General features: G+C 40.2%; 1 protein-coding gene across 4 annotated transcripts in view; it reads left to right on the top strand.

The window, feature by feature from the left end:
* BRF1 (BRF1 RNA polymerase III transcription initiation factor subunit) overlaps positions 1-21308 on the top strand; it is a 178193-nt gene that overhangs the window by 28057 nt on the left and 128828 nt on the right. For all 4 annotated transcript variants that reach the window (XR_010988633.1, XM_068148887.1, XM_068148886.1 and 1 more), the window contains exon 3: positions 17701-17874. Coding sequence is in view for 3 of the 4 variants with exons in the window: in XM_068148887.1 (XP_068004988.1) it covers positions 17701-17874 (174 nt within the window). In the remaining variant the exon portion in view is untranslated. The remainder of the gene's footprint in view (positions 1-17700; positions 17875-21308) is intronic.

Genomic DNA, 21308 nt, shown 5'->3' with positions numbered 1-21308 from the left:
GCCTCAGGCCTTCATATCTTCCGTTTTCTCCCCCTCCCTCCTCCCAGCACACACCCTGGAGTGCGCAGGCTGTGCTAATTTAGTCGCAACTTAAAAAGGAGCGATGGAAAAGAAATGCTCAACTCTAATAGAATTCTTGTCACTTGCCATGTCTTTAGGGACTATTCTTTTCATTTCTGGATATGTAAGGATTTTTCCAGCAATGTGTATTAGATGTTCTGCAGTACTTGGCTGGAACAGCAGTAAAACTCTCGATGAGCTAGGACCAAAGAGTGAATTCTGTTTATGTATTAATCAGTTCAGAGTATACAGCATATACATAACATCCTGTTTCATTTTTCAAGTGATTTTAATAACTTAGCCTTAACTCTTTCTAATCCTGAGGTGGTCTTTCCACCTCTATGAGCTACAAACCAAACCTTTAAATAAACAGTTCATTGACCTAGGATATTGAAGCATTTTAACCTATTACTGAATTTTACTAAACTGGCTGTTGCAGTGTTGAGATTTTGCTGCTTGCTGGCAGAAGCCAGCTGATGCAGCTCTGAGAAGTTTGATTATTTATTTTGTTAACAGAATTACAGTGTTACTGTATATGGTGTGAATTGTTTGCATCTTTAATGGAAAAAGGTGCCAAATTACCCATAACTAGAATTGAAATCTGTCCTATGCTGAATTCTGTGCCTTAACTCCGTGGATGTCTTAAAAACATTGTAACGCTGTGATCACCAGGTGGTGCTGTTACACACTGCTTAAAACAGTTTTTCGAAGTAAGTTTAAATTCTGTCATTGTCAGTTACTTAACTATAATTTCACAGGAGTGGTGAGAGAGAGAATTTCTTTCTTTGTGTCTTTAAAGTAGAGCATTTCCTGCAAAATTGTGTTTGCTTTTCTGCTTGCTGGTCTGAGTGGAATTCTCTACATATAGTTCATGACCATCTCGTACATAAAAATAATGTATAAGATAATCTAAGAGGTTGGATGCTGTGTGTGGGACTGTATCTGGGCTGTAGCCTGAATGATTCCTTCTTGGGTGCTGAGTTTGCATTAAATCATGAAGGAGAGTGATCAGAGGTGGAAGATTGGAGAATGGTGTCTCGTGAGCTGATCATAACCTGTTCCTTGAATGACATTTAATTTAACCTTGCAAGTTTCAAAGGGCAAGAATTTCAGCCTGCTGTGGAAGGAGGCTCTTCACAAATACTCAGACTTCTAATAGCTTCTTTTTAATGTCCTCAATAAATATAATGCTGCTGCTCTTATTTAGAAAACACCTCTAGATCATGCATGCAAAATAATTTCCTAAGTCTTTTCAGAACTGGATGTTTATTTTCCATTCCACAGTTTATCCATAATGAATTTAAGGTTGTAAACTATTCATTTAGATGAAGATTTGTTTATGGTTTTTTCCCCCTCTTTGTACTGATTCAATCATGTCAGACAATAAACATAACTAAGTACTAGTCTGCTGAGACTACACCTAAGTACTGTCAACCATTTAGGTAGAAACGGGGAAAGTTTAAGTAACTGTGGGAGGAGGGAAGAGTTATCAATGCATACCTCTGCTGGAGGTGGTGTTACTGCTATCATTTTAGATGTAACTTCTTACACAGACAATGTAACCATTGAGAAGCCAAATATTTTTTTAGGAAAAAAGAAGAAGAAAGTATCTTTCTTCTAATCATCAAAATATTAGAAAAATGAGTCCCAACTGCTCCAGTTGTATTTACTCTTCAGGCTGATGTTATTGTATGTTCTCTCCTGCTCCATACCTTAAGGTTTGGCCTGCAGTGAAAAGAGGAAAGCAGACTTTATATGAAAAAAGCAGCAAATCAGTAATAGCTCTTATTTTGTCATTCACTCCTTTCTGACTACCAGCCTCCATTTAAAATGTGAGATGAAGCCTCAGTATTTGCTAATCCGGTTCATCCTCATTTCTGAAGGTGAGCACAACTACCTTCCTATCATCAGCAAATCTGCATCTGTAAATGAGGGAGATTTTTAGAGGGGTTGCCTTAATTCTGAACCCCTTGCAGCTTGCCAAATCCAAGCAGGTGTTGTGTTTGCTTACGTCCCTGACTGTGAAAGTGCTGTGAGTTCAGGGAAATAGCTAGAAATAAAATTATTGAATGCCAGCTGAAATCCTGTGATTTCTTAGCAGTAATAATGTGAATGAATAGCTTTGCAAATAGCTTTCTGCCTTAGAAAATTCTACATGGGAAGGGTTCTTTCTTTTGGGAGGTGGGGTTTTGAGCTTAAATACAAGGAAAATAATTTACAGGCTTGCTTAGTGATACTGTGGGAAAATGTGGATCTGGAGATTATTCAAAATCATCTCGAGATAGATTTAGAAACTGTTTCATAATATGCACTAGGGAAAAAAAGAAGTAATGCTGCTGGTTCAAGCTGAATTGGTCCTTGAGTGTGTCAAGAAAGACTACCACTTTTCAAGTGATTTTTGGAATAAATCCAGGGCACTTGTGAGGTGACGTTTATTGTCTGAGTGGTCTGTGTTGTTCCAGCTGGCCCTATACTAAAAGTTAACTCTTGCTTGCTGCCAGCATCTATCTTGAGAGCAAGTGGGTATCTGTAGTGTTGGTCAAAATAAAGTTGGTAGACATCCTGTTGATCATAAACATAGTTCAGTCTCTTTTCATTCTCAGTCTATAATCAGTCTACTGTATGTTACTAGAAGATGGTCTCCCTAAGGGTACTTTGCACCCTATTTCAGATCCTGGGGAACTGGAAATAGAGATACTCTTTTTGAAGGATTGCAGTGGTGCTTACATGTTCTTTCTGCCATTGACTAGACAATTTTCCTCCTATATGTTGGTAATTTTGTTTTTCCCCAACTCTGCTCTTTTTTTTGATCTGACATCTGCAAAAAATTTCATTCCAAGGTCATTTCAGTGTTTGAAACCAGCTTTAAGAAGAAGAGGAGAGCTGATGTTTATCAGGGTCTTTGACAGAGAAAAAAAGCTTTGAGGTTGTTCTGGGTTTCTGAGAAACATTGATTCATGGTGCCAGGAATGTCAACTTGTGGAATTACAGTGACAAAAAAAAAAAAAAAAGAATATTAAATACCAAATATAATCCTAATAAAACTTCAACAGAAGATAAAGATGAATGTAAGGGAGTGTAAGCAGTGGCATAGAAACAAAAATCAAGGTCTTCAAAGAGTGCATTTGAAATTGTCTCCTCTGCATCTCACAGCGGAAGTGCAGGAGTGTCATCTGCCTCCATGGTTCAACAAGGGGAACCACGTGTGGTTTTCTGTCTCCTCCAGAAACACTTGCTCACTGTTAAGCTAAGACGAAAGTGCCTTATGTCAGATAACCATTCCTGGTTTAGTCTGTAGGAAGCATGAAAGGGAGACAGCATAGTAACAGCCACTTGGAAGAAAATGTTTTTGAAGTTTGTGCTATGATTTCAAAGTGTTAAGAGAGACAGATACCAGAAGATAAAAATGTAATTGATTTGGGCCCCTGAGATATGCTTGGTTGTACCCAGTTCAGTATCCCATCTATTGAAGCATCACTTTCAGTAGGACTTGAATACTTAGATAGTTAAAGCTGGGTAAAATGGTGTGGCAGCCATAAGTCTTGTATGATATCATAGTAGAATGGTGTTTGACCATACAGAAATATTAACTTCAGTGTGTCCTGTTGCTATTGTAGCTGCCTTGGGCCATGGATATGTGGATGAAAGATTACCTTGCACAAAGCTAGGCAAAATTTCATGTGCCTGTCTGCTTCTCCTAACACTCTAGTGTAAAATACAAAAGGCAGGATGGAAGAAGCGCCAGATTACAATCACTTTGTGGTCCTTGAGCTTGATTAATGTAGCAGTAGAACTGCTGAGGCCTTCAGTGAGGAGATGCTTGTAGCATAAACAGGTCTGAGGCGGGCAGTTGATTGAAGTGTTTGTTTATTCTTGTGGATCTTAAAAGAGGTCAGTAAATAGCATATACTCTATGGACTCTACCAAAGCAATATGTTAAGTTTCATGTGATGCTGATGTTAAGCAAATTTTAGGGCAGTTTTCTTGATTGCAGCTGCACAAAGTCAAAGAGGACAAGAGTAAAACCTCATTTTGATGTTAACAGCACCTGCTTAATTGAAGCTGAGGCAAGTAGTGTTTTTATAGTCATATTTTTAAATAAATATTCCAAATGCTGTCACTAATTAGAAAACTGCTGTGAAGTTGAGACCTGTCTGTAGTCAGACTCAGGCAGTATTACATTCAGATAGATCATTCTCACAACTGGTGTAAGAACTGTTTCTGGGGTATGTTGCAATCAATATTCTCCTTGTGTTGAACATCAGCATTTACTCTCTAGGAGCAGTGACAGTGTCAGGGGAGAAGAATCCATGTCTCCATATAATGAGATCCGTTAGGGTGCTGCATAGCAATCATCACATAAATCCACTGATTTCTGTTTAAGTCTTTAGTCGGTATGTTCTCTGGTAGCTATTTTTCACCATGCCATATTACCTAGGGGAAAATGAATTAATAATATCTAGTCTTGGATATGTATGTTTAATGGATGATCTCACATCCTATTTTGAAGTCATACTGCACAGAAAAAAACACCCTGTTGTAGTTGATCTTTGAGGTTTATCACATAAAGAACAGAAAAATGTAATTGTGTTTACCCACAATTTTCTTTGCCAACTAAGGACTGGCACACTAGAGGCAAGTGGATCATCTACAAGAGGAAAGGAAGCTGGTATATAAAGATTTGGTTAGGGACATTTCTCAGGCTGTTACGTGAGCAAGTGTTGAGAATTTTTCCCCTTGGGATATGTTGTTAATACAATATTTAGTTTAAGAAAACTAGTATGGAATAGCAACTACAGGTGGCAACTTGAGTATGTGGATCTTTGCTGTACAGGTCAGGATGGTCTGCCTGGTTGACATTGGGTCTGTGTTGTTCTGCTGCCAAACCGAACAGGCGTATTTAGCTGTTATGTTGAGTCAGCAGAGATGGCTGTTTGGGGAGGGAGGAGTATGGGAATTTTTTCCCCTATTCTGTAGGTTTAGAATACAGAATGATTCTGTCCTGCGAAGCTTTCAGTTCTATAAAGGCATAAGAACTTACTTTAACCTAAAAAATCATCTTAGCCCATTTTTCTTACATGGGGTCACTCCATAGCATTCATTTTTGTGTTTTGCCCTTCTTGGATTCGTATATTCCAAGCATTGGGAGTTTCTACCAGTTCCCTTGAGTTTTGTTGTAAGTTCCCATTAACACAGTGCTTACATTTTCCTTTAATTTCACATTATGAGTCCTTAGGCACAGATTGACACTTTTATCTATTAATAGCTTGAATTTCCAGAAAATCTAGTGATCTTCGGCTCTTCTTTTAACAAATCATGAAGACTCTGGGTCTTTAAACACCCACCACCTATTCCCCCGCCATGCTCTTGGTCTTTAATACTAGGGTTCCTGAAGAGGAGAACAAAGTCCAGCGAGAATTCTCTCTTCCCAGAACAGCTGCTGATGACATCCTGTATGTAAAGAGTAGCTTCATATAAATAGAAAGGATCACAGGCATACAGGCAGATATTACTGAAATATGCCAAAATATTTTATATAAGGGCCACATTGGCTCTGTAGAAATACATAGATGGCCTTGTAATTTTAATTCTTTACTGGAACAAATCTGTACATCTGACTTTTATGAAAATGATTGTTTAAAGAAATATAAGGCTGTTCCTGAAATATGTATATCCTCTCCTTAAACATAAACCTCTTTTCAGTTCTATGCTGTGGCAGATAGCACAAGAGACTGGTTTGATAAATAGTTTCACTGATCCACTGCATTGTTTAGCTGAAATTTGTGGCAACTGTCACTTATTTTTAGCTTAAAAAGGAAAAGTAATGCAGAAGTTGAGGGTGAAGCTGTCTGTAACTACTTCTATCATCTATGGACAGTGCACAGATAAAATGATCAGGGGCAGTTGTAGCACTAATCTAAATAATCCCTTTGTATTGGCAAAGGAGAGCAACCCTCTTAGATTCATAGTCCTTGTTAGCTGTAGCTGATGGACTTGCCTGCCAGGGATAAACTAAGGGCAGAATTTTGTTCTTTAGCTGCAGCCTGGATAAAGATTGATGCTCTCTTACCCAAGTGCTAAGTTTCTTATCCCTTCTGTACAGGAAGAAGTATTTGACCGCTCTTGTCAGTTTCATATAAAAGAACCTTAAATAAGTATTAACCTAATACAATCTTTCTTGCTTTTGTAATGTCTCTGTGCTTTTCCCAGCTTGATTTCACTTCTCTTCCTGCTTCCATTTTTAGATCATGTTTTATCTCTCATCTGTTTGATATCTTTAATAACTTTCTTCACCCCCTCAACCCCCCTCAATTACTTTTTTTTTTTCCTCAATCCTTTTTGCCTTGATGCCTTCTCAGGTTATTTTCATTGTTTTTGAGATTATTTAAGGAATTTGCCAATTAATTGATATATATGAAATTTTTACTGTTTTGTACATCATTGACTGTCAGTCATGTAAAATCTGGAACGTGTCCAGAGAACACCAAAGCTGGTGAGGGATTTAGAACACAAGCCCTATGAGGAGAGGCTGAGGGAGCTGGGGCTGCTTAGCCTGGAGAAGAGGAGGCTCAGGGGAGACCTTATTGCTGTCTTACAACTACCTGAAGGGAGATTGTAGCCAGGTGGGGGTTGGTCTCTTCTCGCAGACAACCAGCACCAGAACAAGAAGTCACAGTCTCAAGCTGTGCCAGGGGAGGTTTATTCTGGATGTTAGGAAAAAAATTCTTTATAGAGTGATTGGCCATTGGAATGGGCTGCCCAGGGAGGTGGTGGAGTCACCATCATTGGAGATGTTCAGGAGGAGACTTGATGGGGTGCTTGTTGCATGGTTGAGTTGATTAGGTGGTGTTGGTTGATAGGTTGGACGCAATGATCTTGAAGGTCTCTTCCAACCTGTTCTGTTCTATTCTGTTCTGTTCTCTTCTATTCCCTTTGTTAGATTTGCATGTAAAATTGGGGGGGGGGGGGGGGAAGAAAAAAAAATCAACCCACAAACAATACACCCCCCTAAACCCACAAAACAAAACACCTGAAGGAGAAGCAGCAGCCTTAAGTCAAGTGCATTGAGAGCTGAGTGGGTATTAGTCTCTGTCAGTAAGATCTTCCCTGCCTACACAGGTGGATGATGGAGTGTGGAAATAACTTAGCACTAACAGTGGTATTTTGGCAGAACAACTGGTGTGCAGAGGAGCTGGGTTGAACTTCAGAGGAGGAAAATTGTTCTGCATGTATTTGAGAAGTACATTCTCTGACATGTTATGAAAGGTAGGTATTAAAGGTGAGCAGGAAAAGTAGGGAAGGTTCACAGAGATACTTAAGAGCCTCTTGGCAGGAAAAGGGAAAAGCTGAACTGGCTTTTATAGCAGAAAAGGAGGATTATTAAATAGATTTTATTTTTTATTAAACAATCCTAGTATGCATGACCTTAGCTAATAGTTGCTGCAGTGCAGCTGAGAAGTGCTAGTTGTTGAGCTGCAGTAACTCAGTTACTACTGCTCCTGTCCCTGTCCCCCAGTGACAATTCTGACCAGGGGCTACCTTCATTTCCTGCATCCTTCTCATCCATGCAAAGCACCTTGACTCCCAGGGCTCCTGTCTGTTTCTGTGGTGTCTGCAAGACTGAAAAATGGCTGCTGTCAGTTTTTCCTCTTCCTTGCCTTGCAAAAGCCCTGATCTGCAGGGAAGGCGCTAGAACTCGCTGTCAGTGAGCAGATAGCACTGCACTGATTTATATGCTGGTTGCATCTGTAAAGTTTTCCATTGCAGCAATGGATCCTTGTGTGTATAGTCTTCAGTTTTGCTTTGTTTTGATAATTTTGACCAATAGGCAAAATTTTTTTCCCTATGCCATGCTGTATTCCTGACTTTTTCTGGCTGTGTAGGTTAATGACAATTGCTTGTTAGTTAAATGTGTTTTGCTTCATAGTTGTGAAACAAGTTCTGATCACTTCATAATCCTATAATTGTGGGTTTTTAAAACTTCTAAAAAGTGGTCTTTTCAAAACTGTCATATTATGTCATGAGTAAGTATTTTACTTTTTCTTGCAGTGATGTAGAAATGATTTTGGGTGGTTGAAGGTAGTGCTTGGATCAGCAATAATGCTGTGTGACAGGAGAAATCTTTCATTTCTTGTTGTGACAAGAGTAACAATTGATAATTGATAAGTGTTGGGGAAAAAAAGCTTTATATGTATATAGAGACAGAAAGATCTCCAAGAATAACTGCCATTTAAAGTGTTATTTAAAAATAAATTAAAAGATCGTTGTCCAAACAAAACAGAGGAAAGATTAAAGCAAAGCCTGGCTGGTGCTTTCAGAAGGAAATCTTGCATGCTCAAAAGCTGCCACTACCTAAAAGTTCTTAGTATCCTAAATTTTTCTTTCTAATTACCTTACTGTCAGATAGGTGAGGGTTATGCTACATTAATCATACATGTGCTTACAGTTCTTGCCAGTAGTGCAGCCTTCCAGCTGTTTTGACTTTGAAACAGCTGCAAATCTTACCATGAATAAAAAATTCCAGTTGTCAAAAATTTGGGATATAAAAATATTCATATTTGCTTCTCCCAAAAATAATCTTAAATGACCTGAAGCATTTTAATATACAAACAGCTAATGAACATGTTAGCATTTGTATAAACTATGATTAAATTAGATTTTTCTGTAAGTTTGCTTGTATGAGGAGAGTGGCAGGAGCTGGGAGCAGTAGAAGTGTGGGGGTAGTGTGTACTTTTCTCTTTGACCCATTTAGGCTGCAATCTCACATTTGCTTTAAGTTGATCCACGTGTATGCTGCTGCTGACAGCATTTCTCCTCACCCTGGCCATATTTTGCTGCTGTTAGGGCTTGGGAGGGTGCTTGTTGAATTATGAGGGAACTGATCCAAATGAAAATTTAACTTTTTCTTTGGGCTGATTTTCAGCAGGTTCCCTCATTTCTATCAGTATGCAGCCACATAAATGTCATGCCAGAGGTGGGAATGCGCTCTGCTGCAACAGCTTGGACTTCAGCTTGACTTAAGACAGTCATGATCAGTTGCTAGGGAATTAAGAGTGGGATTTTTGGTTGTGTTTTCAATGTCAGCATTGGTTGTGGTTTTCCAGCTCTTAAGACCAGAAGTGAAGTTCAGTAAGGACTTCATTAGCATAAAGTCCTTTAGCTGTATTACAGTTAAGTAAGAACAAGATGCAAGCAAGCTGCTGTCTAAGAATGGTAGGACAAGGGTAGAGATAGATGAAATGCGGTCCATGAATAAACCTTATGGCATCTAGTCCGACATTTGGGTAGGGGTAACAGTTAGGGGACTATTGGAAATCAAATGACAGCAGTAGAAGGTGGCACCTATAAGGGATGCAGAATTCCAGGATCTGAATGCAAAAAATCAGAGGAGCTGCTTATGATGCCAGATTTTTCAGAGTGGGTAAGGCAAATTAATTCAAATGCCCAGTTGCTGTAGATGCAAAATGGCTGCTCATGTGGGAGTGGTATCATATAATCAGGGAATGGAAAAGGGCATGAGAAGGGGGGTGGGGGAAATTATGTGGGTGCTTTGCAGGCCTGCTTTGGCATTAATGGAATACAAGGGCCAGTTTTGAGGGAATGAATACTTAAAGAAGTACAGATAAGTGCTGGGAAGAGATGTTAACAGCTGATTTTCTGGGTGAAAGAAAAGTAGCATAGTATCAAATATTTAAGAAGCGGTTGGAGTACTGACATCTATCTGGAGTTTTAAGCCATTTATCATAAAGATGCATGCTAGTTCTCTTTGGCTAAATGAATGAACATTTGACATGCAATGGAAGGGCTTTACCAGGAGAGATAGGGAGCTGCACCTGGTAGATGGGATGTTCTCATGGGAGGCAAAATGGATGGTTTGGGTTGTTGTCAGCAGGCAGAGGAATTCAATACAGGTCTCTGTGCTTAGATAGGCTGGTTCTGGCCCTAAGAAGATAAAGTGGAGGCATTAATCCTTCAGTAAAAAGGTCTGGATTAAGTATTTTTATTTCACAAGGTTATTTTTAGCAAGGATCAGTTTACTGATTGGGTTTTCTGTGCATCCCACAAACAGTTGTGCTAGTGCAGCTAGCAGACTATCACAGGGAAATGGCCAGTAACTGTTTTGCTCTTGAGGTAACAGGAACAGAGTGTACCCTTGGGCACTCCTCCAAGCAGGCCTGCCAGGTAACACAGACACGGGGATGCATCAGTTGGAGCAGGGCCAAGCATGCACAGACTCCAGGCTGCTCAGCCCTGAGACTGCCACATTCCATGCAAGAGCTGGGGAACTCTTGTATGGAAGAGCACAGGTCTGGGGATGTGGAGTGCATCCCCAATTAGATGGTGGCAAAGTGGGTATTTGGGGCTAGGCTGAAGTTAAGCAGAGCATGGAAATGAGGCCAGCATGTTCATCGCTTTCTTCATAGGTGTTACTGGGAGAAGCTCTTAGCTAACCTCCTTAATAAAATTTAAGTTGTTGTGTGGGGTCAGGACTGCTGTAATGTCCTACTGTGCTGGTACTTTTACAGCTTGTTGGCCTTTTTCACTACAGGATCACAGAGATAAAGCTGCTTCTCATTCACAGTATTGTGCATGTTGCTGGAAACGCTTGGTGTGATTGCTGCAGCCATCGCCTCGGTTTCCGCACTGCCACCCTGCATTGTTTGGGCTATAAATGTTTTCTTTTCTCTGATTATGGGACTCTACCCTTGATTAGGCTTCTGGGACCAGCCTTTATGAGAGTAGCCCTACTGCTATTCCTGGACCTTCCTTGTTGAGGCTTTGTTTTACTTATTTGTAATACATATAACAGAAGCCTGGCATGGAGCAAAGAGCAGGAAATTCATTCAGGCTTTGAGCTGGGTCTTGCTGAAAGTCAAAGATATGACAAAGCATGCAGGGATGTGCACACATAAAAACTCCTATTTTTCCTTTTTCTGGGAGTACTTTTGAGGAGCCTTCCAAAGGGGGGGAGGGGGGAAGGAATGAAAACCAAATGCAGAATAAAATCTGTACATAAAATTCAGTCAGAAAAGCTAATTCAAATTCTAGAAATGAGTACCCGAGCAAAAACCCATCCAAAACGTTTCCTTAAATAGAACGGGTGTTTGTTACCATAACAATCCTTTTTGCAAAAAAAAAAGGGATTAGTGCTGTTAACATGACTCCATTGCCTGGCCCAGGTAGTGCTAGTTTCTAAGGGCCCTCAAGCAAATTGCAGAAAGGGGGAGGAATCTGTATCCCTGGGTTGTGATGATGCAGTTTAGCATCATCATAACAATTCGTCTAAGCTGTGGCTGCGTACTGCCTGTTATTTCCCTGGAAACTTAGGCTTTGTACTGAAACATAATGCTTTGAAATAGCAGCGTTACAGCCCCTGTCAGTCTGAGCAGAGGAAGGGCTGCAGATGAGCAGGCAGAAGCCAGATGAGAGTAATACATATCTGTAGCTGCTTGACATTACTGACTTTTAAGGGATCCAAAAAAAGGTGCTATTCCTCCTGAGTAGAGGAAGAGAACAAGATGTTTCTGTAATAACGAGTTCATAAAAGAAAGAAAATTGCTTGTAGAGAATGGGTCTGATTTTTTTCCTTTTATTTTTTTCCCTTTTTTTCCCCTCTTCCTATTTTTCTCCTATTATAACTTAAGCTGCAGTTTTGGTATCAACTACCTCTTGTGTAAGCATTTAATATTAGTAAGACTTTCTGCAAATCTATTTTTGTGACAGTGGTGGCTAGCTTACATGTTTTGTTTTGTAACAACTGCTGTTTTCTCCTTCAAAAGAACAGACATTTTCTGGAATAAAAGGATAGTAGCATTCAGCAGTCCTATTTGAACTTCTCAGTTCAGGTCTTCCATGCCGGCTCACAGAACTGAGGTTGGCATTGATTGAGAAGATGACAGTGTTTGTTTCAGCATGCTGGAAGTAGATGGGTAGAAACACTTTTTTTAGTAGGCTTGGAACTAGAATCTGAAAAGGGCCTTTTGTTTTTACATGCAGATTCAGAAGCGTGATAAACTTTACTACTTGGTAGCCTGGGAACTTGTTTTTGTGTGTTGCTTACAGTAGTGCAAGCTTTTCTCTCTTACTTTTCTTCCCCTGCTTCCCCCTCCACCCTGATGGTACGATGAGCCTTTGAGAAATAAATGTGAGCTCCCTGGTGTGTGTCCTATATGTTGCCAAATTTCTGTAGTTTCTGGACGTCTGTTCTTTTGCTCTTGAAAGGAGAATAATTTTACTGTTTTACTGGTGAGGGAAGGGGGAGGATTTTTGTAACCTTGCTGATGATCTTACCCTGCCCTTTTGGAAAGACACTGTTCCCTGTCCATTTCCCAAAGATACTTCGGCACCACTTTAATGCCATCACTGAATTGCAAGGACAGCATGAAGTGTAAGCTTTGACCTTAAAGTTTGCTTCTTTTGATTAAAAAGATAATAAATAAATTGCAGGATCTGTCAAAACCCCATTAGGCCCAAAAGAGGCAACTCTTATTGCAAGTTACTAATAAAAGATGCACCTACTAAGAGGCTTGTTTTATCCCTTTGTATTTTGTCTTATGTTGTACTCTTGTCTGGCAATTTAGAAAAAAGGGCAGCACATGATGATGATGATGTCCCTTTGTTGTACTGAGATAGGAGTTTTTAGAGTAGTGTCCCACTCAAACTTTAAAAAATATATTCTGCTAGATAAAATGGATAATAAAGTCAGGAAGCTGTTATCTTGAGATTTTGATTTATAACCCAGAGCATGGCAGAGTTTAATGGTGTGGCAGTTCTTCTCTTCCATCCAGTAGCGCAGTTGAAGTCATCTGAATTTGTAACACTGCGATGTAGTCTGGTGAACACCATATTGAGCAGATTGCTAATAAATTGCTTTGTAATGTTGGATAATTCCCACTGTTTTGGCTGAGATCATAAGGCTTGCTGCATTCTTGCAGATAGCTGGACCAGCTCACTGCACACTGATACCATATGGTCAAACTGGCGGAAAGGGCATTAGTCAGCCGTCAGGGCTGATTGAAGCCATGCTGCTAGTCTGGAGCAAGCAATAGAGACAGTCAGGAGATAAACAGCAAATGGAAGGTTATAAAATGCCACCCATCTAGAGAAGAGCAGTGGAAGTACACTCAAGGGCTGATAGACAATGTGATATTGTATGTTTGCTGGAAGGAATTGCTCATCTTCCCAGCCTGTAGCTTGCAGCTGCTCTGGGACTCCTCCCTGCACTGACCATATTGCTGAGGAGCAGTCATTCCTATAGGAAGGTGCCTAAATGCTTCTCCAGGGTTTGTGGCTACCATTGCACTTAGGAGGACTTTTTATATTGGGAATTGTCAGTATTGAATGGGTATTTGCCCTCTCTTCATGTTTGTCAACGGTAACTGGAGCACTGGCTAGAGAATTTGTTTTGATCAGTTGTTCTCTTATGCCTGATTTCTCTAAGTTTTAATGTCTGCTCTTCAGATACCAGCTGGGTAAATTGATGTATTTATACTTAAAAAAATCATCTCTGTAATATTTTAGCTCTAGAAATGTCAGATGGGTGAGATTTGAGGAAAAGATTGGAAGACACAAAATTATGTACCTTTGGTTGTCATCTGACTGGGATGAGGGCACTGTACAACAGTTTGGTGCTTGAATGCACTAATGGAGCAGCAGCTGTTTAGTCAATACCTGTCCTTTCTTGGAGATACCTTTTGAATGGAAATGCTTCTTGAATCTGTGAAGGAGCCAGAAGGAATACAGTTACAGAGGTATAGGAAGGATACATTTTATGGAATAATTATTTGGATGGAAGGGACCTTTAAAGGTGTCTAGTCCAACCCCACTGCAATAAGCAGAGATATTTTCAACTTTCTCAGGTTTCTCAGAGGCATATACCACCTGGCCTCTGTGATGCAGAATCTACCATCTCTCTTGGCAGCCTGTGCCAGTGTTATATCACCCTCACTGGAAGAAATGTCTTCCTCCTCTCTAGTCTAAGCCTCTCCTCCTTTAATTCAAAATCCATCACCCCTTGTTCTGCCACAACAGGTCCTTTTAAGAAGGTAGGAAGTATTTTGTCTTCCCTATGGAGAAATCTAGAAGCATGATCACTAATGCTAACTTCTCCAGCTATTTTTGTTGTTATTGTTAGTGTGTAATAAGGTGACAGAAAAATAGAATATAGTTGTCATGTTAAATGCAAGGTGGTGGTGGGAGAACAAGAAAGCTTTTGATCTTTCTTTAGTATACAGGAAACTGGTTGCAGTATGTAAATATTTGTCTTAGATCATGCTATAAGTAGTACATTTCTTTCTCTCTTAAACAGATAAGCACAAACCCAAGTTAATCATCAAGATGCACATAATTTCTAAGATGCTTCCTGTCCCATGTTAGGTTTTATTAATTTTTGGGGGATCAGTGGCAGTGTAACAATTGTCTTATTTTTCCACAGTCTATGAGAGTGACATAATACTAGCAAAGCAGCTTGAAGAGGGAGTATTAGTATACAGGATTAAAACCTTCACTGGTCTGCTGTAGGTTGAGTAAAACATTCAGAGAAATAACATTTCCTAAGTGCTCTTAGATCTCGTTGGTATTTGTTAATGGACAATGACTGGTCACCCCTAAAGTAGTTGTATTTTTAAATGTTTTAAAATATTGATGCTGGATGAAGAGTTCAGCAAAAAAAAAAAAAAATCATTTATTACTCAAACAACCATACTGTTTACCTAGGATGGATTATGATGAATTACAGTTCAACTAAGGAAAGGTTAAATACTCTGAGAAAATTTATGGTAGCTTGGGTATGGGGTTAGCTCAGTGGGCAAAAAATAGCTTATAACAGACATGAATTTCAAATATCTGTCTCAATATTTCTTGGTGGTTTTGTTATGTTTTGTTTTTTAAAATCTTCTGGTATGTTCTTTATTTCTGAAATGCACTCTGAGTTGTGCTTTCCCTGAATGAGAGTGTGCTATGCTTGGGAGAAGGATTACTTTGTAATGGAGATGAGCCAGGGAAGTGTTGGAGTAGTCTCGTGGATGCTCCTCCTGTTCTTACTCTGCATCTCCAGGTAATTTCTCTAGTGTGTGCACAGAACCACACCATCTGCTGCCACGCTGGTGGTGTGGGAAGCTTCCTCATCACTTCTTGCTTTGTGGTCTTTACCAGTCTGGTCTGTGTGGAGCCAGGTGGACCCTGCATACTGGTTTCACTGTTAGCCCACAAAGCCTTCAGGAGTGCATGTGGCCCTTCCTTGTCATAGGAGCCACTGTTGTTTTATCTTTTGTAAAGCTTAAAAAAAGCAAAACTCAGACAACACTTGAAACTGTTGAGATTGATTCTTTTTATCAGCTGCCTTTGTGACTTTGATTTGTACCATCTTGCTTAAAGGGGGTGCTATGTGTTTGCTGCTGCAGGGATTACAATTTGGATCTCCCTGCAGCTGAAGGAGGGATACATAGGCATTGGGTTGGAAGGGACCCTTGAAGGTCATCTTGTCCAGCCTCCCTGCAGTGAGCAGTGACATCTCCATCTAGATCAGGTTGCTCCAGGGCCCCATCAAGTTTGACCATGAACGTTTCCAGAAATGGGGTCCCCACTGTAACTCTGGGCAACCTGTTCCAGTATTTCACTATGCTCATTATGAAGAACTTCCTTCTTATGTCTAACCTGAATCTACACTGTTCTAGTTTAAAACTATTGCTCCTACATCTGCATGTAGTGCCTAAAATCTTTTGTGTCTTCATCTCAGCAGCCATGCATGGCAAAAATAGGAAGCTTAGGTGATAAGAAGAGATAGCTTTCCATAGCCTCCCTGATCCATGCTGGTCTCCACAGTGGATTCACTCAGAGGAGGGAGCACTCAGGAAAACTGCTTTGCTGCCACTATAAAAAGAAGTTTTACTACTCAAAAGCAGGTAATTCTCCTTGCTCCTGATGAGAACAAACTGATGCTTTAAGGCCATTAAAAGCCTTGAGCCTGCTTTGGCATTGTGTGAAAAATTCAGGGGATGAGGAGCACTGGTTAGTGTCCTAATTTCTGGAAAATGCAATATTTATATTTGAGAGACTGAGTCTGATAAGCACTAGTCCAGGGCCTGCTGATGGCAGTGGAAACACTGTTCACATAATGGGCTTTGGATTACTCTTGGGGAGTTTATTGTATCCACACCTCCTGTGGAAAGTGATATATCCTTCCTCTGTCATTACTTCTTCATCCAAATGTGTTACACCTGGTTGACCAATGTATCTTAAGGGAGATACTGTTGGCAAGTGGACTAATTGCCACTTGTGCAGGAAGGAGAAGCTGTCACTGTAGCAGCTCCTGTTTGGCTGGAGTCTTGCTGACCCTGGCTGTGTGGCTGGAGTCACTTTTTATTAAAGCTGAATGGGAGCATTTTTTTTGTCAGGATGTTCTTCAGAGGTTAAGCATTTTGTAACATGTTATTAGTGATGATGATGTAGGGATATGAACAAAATTAAGAAATGGGGTCTGTGCTGGTGGTGTTCTAGTAAGCATTGCCTGTTTGTCATCTCTTTCTGTGAGCAGTGGTAGCTAAGGTGCGTGGCAGGTGTCATGCCCCTTCCAGAAAGGCTTGTTATGACATCTCTGAAGGGAACAGATGAGCGTTTCCTGTAAATACACGTAGTGGAAACATCTGCCCAGCACATTGAATTATAGGATTTTCTTCATGTGCTGTCTGACCCTGTGTGCTGAGGAGCTTCAGTGTTTTCCTCATGACTTCCCCCATGCTTTTCTTAAGCTGTCTTTTCAGCACACTCTTCCAAAGCTGGAGCCCTGAGGAAGGATGGGGCCTTGCTTCCCACATCTGTCCCAGCAGCTGTACCACTTCCTGCCATGAATCATCTGAAACACACTTTTTTTTTCTTTTTTTTTCATTGTTTTAAGGATGAAGGCACATTTGTTTTCCTGTAGCCACAAACCAATCTTGGCAGTCTGGCAGCCAAGCCTTAAGTGCAGGCTCGGGTGCGAAAATGTTCAGAGGAAGGAAGTGCCTCCAATGGGTGGTAGTGGTCATGGGCAAGCTCAATGCAGAGCTCATTGCTTTGGTTGTGGTCAGAGGAACTGCAAACTTCCTCACTTCTTGGGGAGCTGCAGCAAAATGTCTTTTCTGTTTGCACATCGCTGTCAATCGTTCCATGACCTCCAGTTTTCAGAAGTTCATTGCTTCAGCTAACCAAGTGCTAATTGTCAAATGATGATAAAGGAGTGGGGCATAATCTTTTGTCTGAGAAGTCTTGGCTGTGTTTTGGATCCTCTCTAGAGTTGATGTTTGTGGCTTCATTTTCCAGGACTCGTTGATTGCACACATTTCAATTGTAGCAGTTCTAAATGAGACATTTATTTTGTTATTTTTTGTCCTGTGGAGCTCTCAGTCTTGAGAGGTCTGTATTTCATACAGACATTAAATCCAAAATCATCCTCTCAGTTTTGTCCTTAAAAAAAACCAAACAAAACAACAACCAAACCCAAAAAAAACCCAACCAACAAAAAACAACACAAAACCAAACTAAAGAAACCCCAAAGCAACAGAGAAAAGAACAACAAACCCAAATGAAAACACCCCACCAACACAGAAGTATGTTCACTACAAAGTGAAGACTTTTATTTTTCTTTGTTAATTTTTTTTCTAGGGAAACGTCAGATACACCACTTGGGGAACCAGCTTCAACTGAATCAACATTGTCTGGACACTGCCTTTAATTTTTTCAAGATGGCTGTGAGCAAACACCTAACCCGGGGGAGGAAGATGACCCATGTAATTGCTGCGTGTCTCTACTTGGTGTGTAGGACAGAAGGAACTCCTCGTATCCTTTCACATTTTAAATAAATAAATAAATAAAAATTGCATACTTTTACCAAGTCAACTATCCCACTCAGACCTTGTTTCAAAATTGGAAAAGGTGAGTGTTTAGGAGCTGTCTGTCACTGTTGGTTTTCTGTAATGGCAGTGAATAACAGTTTATCCTGTGGTTCAAGTAAAAGTTTTCCCATTCTAAATGTATAAAATTTAGTGTTTACAAGAAGCTATAAATGTCACTTTGCTTCCCATCTGTAACTCAGTATTTTTTTTTTCTCAGCATTTTCTTCTTGTATAAAATCTCACTTTTCCTGTGCTTGGCTTGGGATTGCTTGTTTGTGGCATATTTTTTCTTTAACAAATTAAAACCTCAAGCCTCCTGCAGTATCAGCATTAAACAACAGGTTAGAGTTTCAGTGGGTTTTTCCATCGTAATACTTGGATTTCCTTCTTTCAGTGCTTGCAGGAAGGATAGTATCACTCCTGTTTTAGTTGTGGGGAAAAAGGCATTTGATAAATTCTATATTTGCTCAGAGATCATGCAGGATGTCAGTGGCTGGAGGTGGGACTGCATACAGGCCAGATTTGCAAGTGAGTACTCCTTGCTCTACACCATTCCTATTTTTGTCGTGTAGAACCTCATTAAAATCCATGGAAACTTTAAATAATGATGACTATCCAAATTTTTTTCTTTAATATATTTTTAAACTTACTTTCTCTTGTGTTTCAGTTGCTGGAATTTGGAGCTTAGTATCAAACTATTACTGTGCGTTATTTTAGTTCTTTTCCATTTTAAAGCAGTATTCTGTTTGATCTGATTCTTTTTATAGATTGCTGTTCTCATTATATATTGTAGCAGTGGAGCAGCTTAGCTTTCCTTTTAAGATTATGATTTTTCTTAGCTTCAGAAACTACATCCAGTTGTCTAATAACAGTGCTTTCTGATAGTGTTGTGGTCATTGCATCTGCATGTAACAGAAAAAAACGACTAAGTGTTTTGCAGGAATAAGGGAATCAAAAGGAAGGCTTGCCTGTTACACCAGTCTTTTCTAATGTAAAGTCTTTGTGTGAACTTTGGAGTTATATTATTCATAAAACCTGTGTTGATTTAAAAGCATTACCAATATTTTTATGCTCATCACATATTTAAAGTAATTTATTTATTTAAAGGCATTTATTGGATGCTACTGAATGATAGTCTAGCCATAACACACAAGTCCCTTTTTTCCCCAGTGATGGTGATAAAAAAAGCATTTGAAGCAGTAAAAGCTAGAAGAGGCAAATAGGTACTTTGTAATGTAGCAGCCATCTGTGCAGTAAGTGTGACTAACTTTTCTGGCAAACAAAAAGAGTCCTTTGCTTGTTTTATATTCTTCTTTAAAGTATTTCAGGATGTATCTCAGTTGTGCAAGGCACCCTGGTCTGGTTGGCACTTTGTAAAGATGTAAATTAATTTCCCAACTTTTTTGTATTAAATGGAGATAATACTGTGCGTGATACTTCATGTAAAATACTAGGAGTAAAGTATGAGTAAGATGACAAAGATGGTCTCTCTCTTTCTATATCAATATCACATCTTCATTTGCAGTTACTGTAACACCTGGGAATCCAGAACTGGTAGTGCATAACCATATGGCTCAATTTTGATGGTATTGCTTTTTAGTTTGCTCTGCATATTTCTGACCTTTGAAATTAAAACATGTTCAAGCTTTCATAGATTAATTAGGATGATCATTATCAGTGTGTTTATATTTGTTTCCAGCCTAGATCTGTCAATACAAAAATGTGCTGCAGGAGTCAGGTGTTCCAAGGGCTTTTGGTCCACAGGGACCAAGAGACAGTGTAGAGGATAGCCATGTGAGAAAATGCTATAGCAAGAATGACGAAGATGCACATTCAGGGTGATAAGCTTTGATTTTGGTCTTCTGGAGAAGCCAGCAGAGGATGACACACAGGGAGGAAAAGTATGCCATATGGTACCGCACAAAGGGCACACGGTAGCTGTAACACTTGAAGATTTATATACAGTGCTAAGAAGGTCTACTGAATTTGAAGTATTCATTGTCATTGTGTTGGCTGTGGAAATTTGTGAAGAAATATGTGAGAAATTTAGGAAAGGAAGGTAAAGACTGAAGACTGAATGTGTTCTAGAGGAAAGAGGTGCCATGGGAGAAGTAGTGATGGGCAGCGGCATCCTCAGAGCTCAGAGACAGCATGTTGGTTTTGTGTGGCTCACATGAATTAGTGGAGTGACTTGGGAGTCACAGGGGCAAGAGATATTATTTGGGAACAGATGAGTCTCTGAAGTAGAACATGTCTTTCTACCGTAATATTTTTTAAGAAACAAAAACCTGGGAAGGAATAACACAAGGCACCAGTACAGATTAGGGGTTGTCCTGCTGGAAAGCAGCTCCATGGAGAAAGACTCTGGAGTTCTAGTGGACAGCAAGTTCTTCATGGGACAGCAATGTGCCCTTGTGGCTGAGAGGGCCAATGGCATCCTGGGGTTCTTTAAGAAGTTTGTCCAGCAGGTCAAAGGAAGTTCTCCTCCCCCTTTACTATGCCCTGGTGAGACCACATCTGGAATACTGTGCCCAGTTTTGGGCTCCCCAGTTTGAGAGAGACAGGGATCTGCTGGAGAAGGTCTAGTGGAGAGCTACGAGGACAATTGGAGAACTTGAACGTCTCCCCTAGAGGAAGGACTGAGAGAACTGGGGCTGTTTAGTCTTCAGAAGAGAAGGCTGAGAGGATCTTATCAACTTCTGTAAATATCTGAGGGGTGGGTGTCAAGATGAAGATGCCAGTCTCTCTTTGTTGTGCCCAGTGATAGGACAAGGAACAACAGGTACAAGGCAGAACACAGGAGGTTCTACCTCAACATGAGACACTTCTTTATGGTGAGGGTGATGGAGTACTGGCACAGCCTGCCCAGAGAGGTTGTGGAGTCTCCTTCTCTGAAGACTTTCAAAACCTGCCTGGATACATTCCTGTGTGACCTACTCTAGGTGATCCTGCTTTGGCAGGGGGTTGAACTCGGTCTCTGGCGGTCCCTTCCAACCCCTAATGATCTGTGATTCTGTGAAAGTATGTATGTGGCCTGGGGAGGTATGGTAGGATACGCAGTCAGGGCCTGAAGTAGAAAGAAATGTTGTGTTCTCTCTAGCAACAGAACCAGAGGAGTGGGAAGCATTTGGAGTAGGAAGACAGGATTTAATTGTGTCTGCATTGAGATCAGTGTGAGGGAGTGGAATGTATTTATCTGACATGGATATCTGCTTATTCTTCTTTTTTCATAATGTGCATGTCGCCAGACAGCTTCTGAATATGTGAGTAAAATTGTAGCCAAGTCTACTGGTGCAGTCTGAATTATGCCTGAGTAAACCTAACCCTGAAACTGGAAAACACTAAGTTTGCCTTTGTTCTTATACATTGATTAATGCA

This window comes from Melanerpes formicivorus, unplaced genomic scaffold (assembly GCF_026170545.1).
Source record: "Melanerpes formicivorus ecotype bairdi unplaced genomic scaffold, bMelFor1.0.p_v2 SCAF_17, whole genome shotgun sequence".
Classification (NCBI taxonomy): domain Eukaryota; kingdom Metazoa; phylum Chordata; class Aves; order Piciformes; family Picidae; genus Melanerpes; species Melanerpes formicivorus.
The sequence above is the reverse complement of the archived record's forward strand: the minus strand, read 5'-3'. Positions and strand labels throughout refer to the sequence as shown.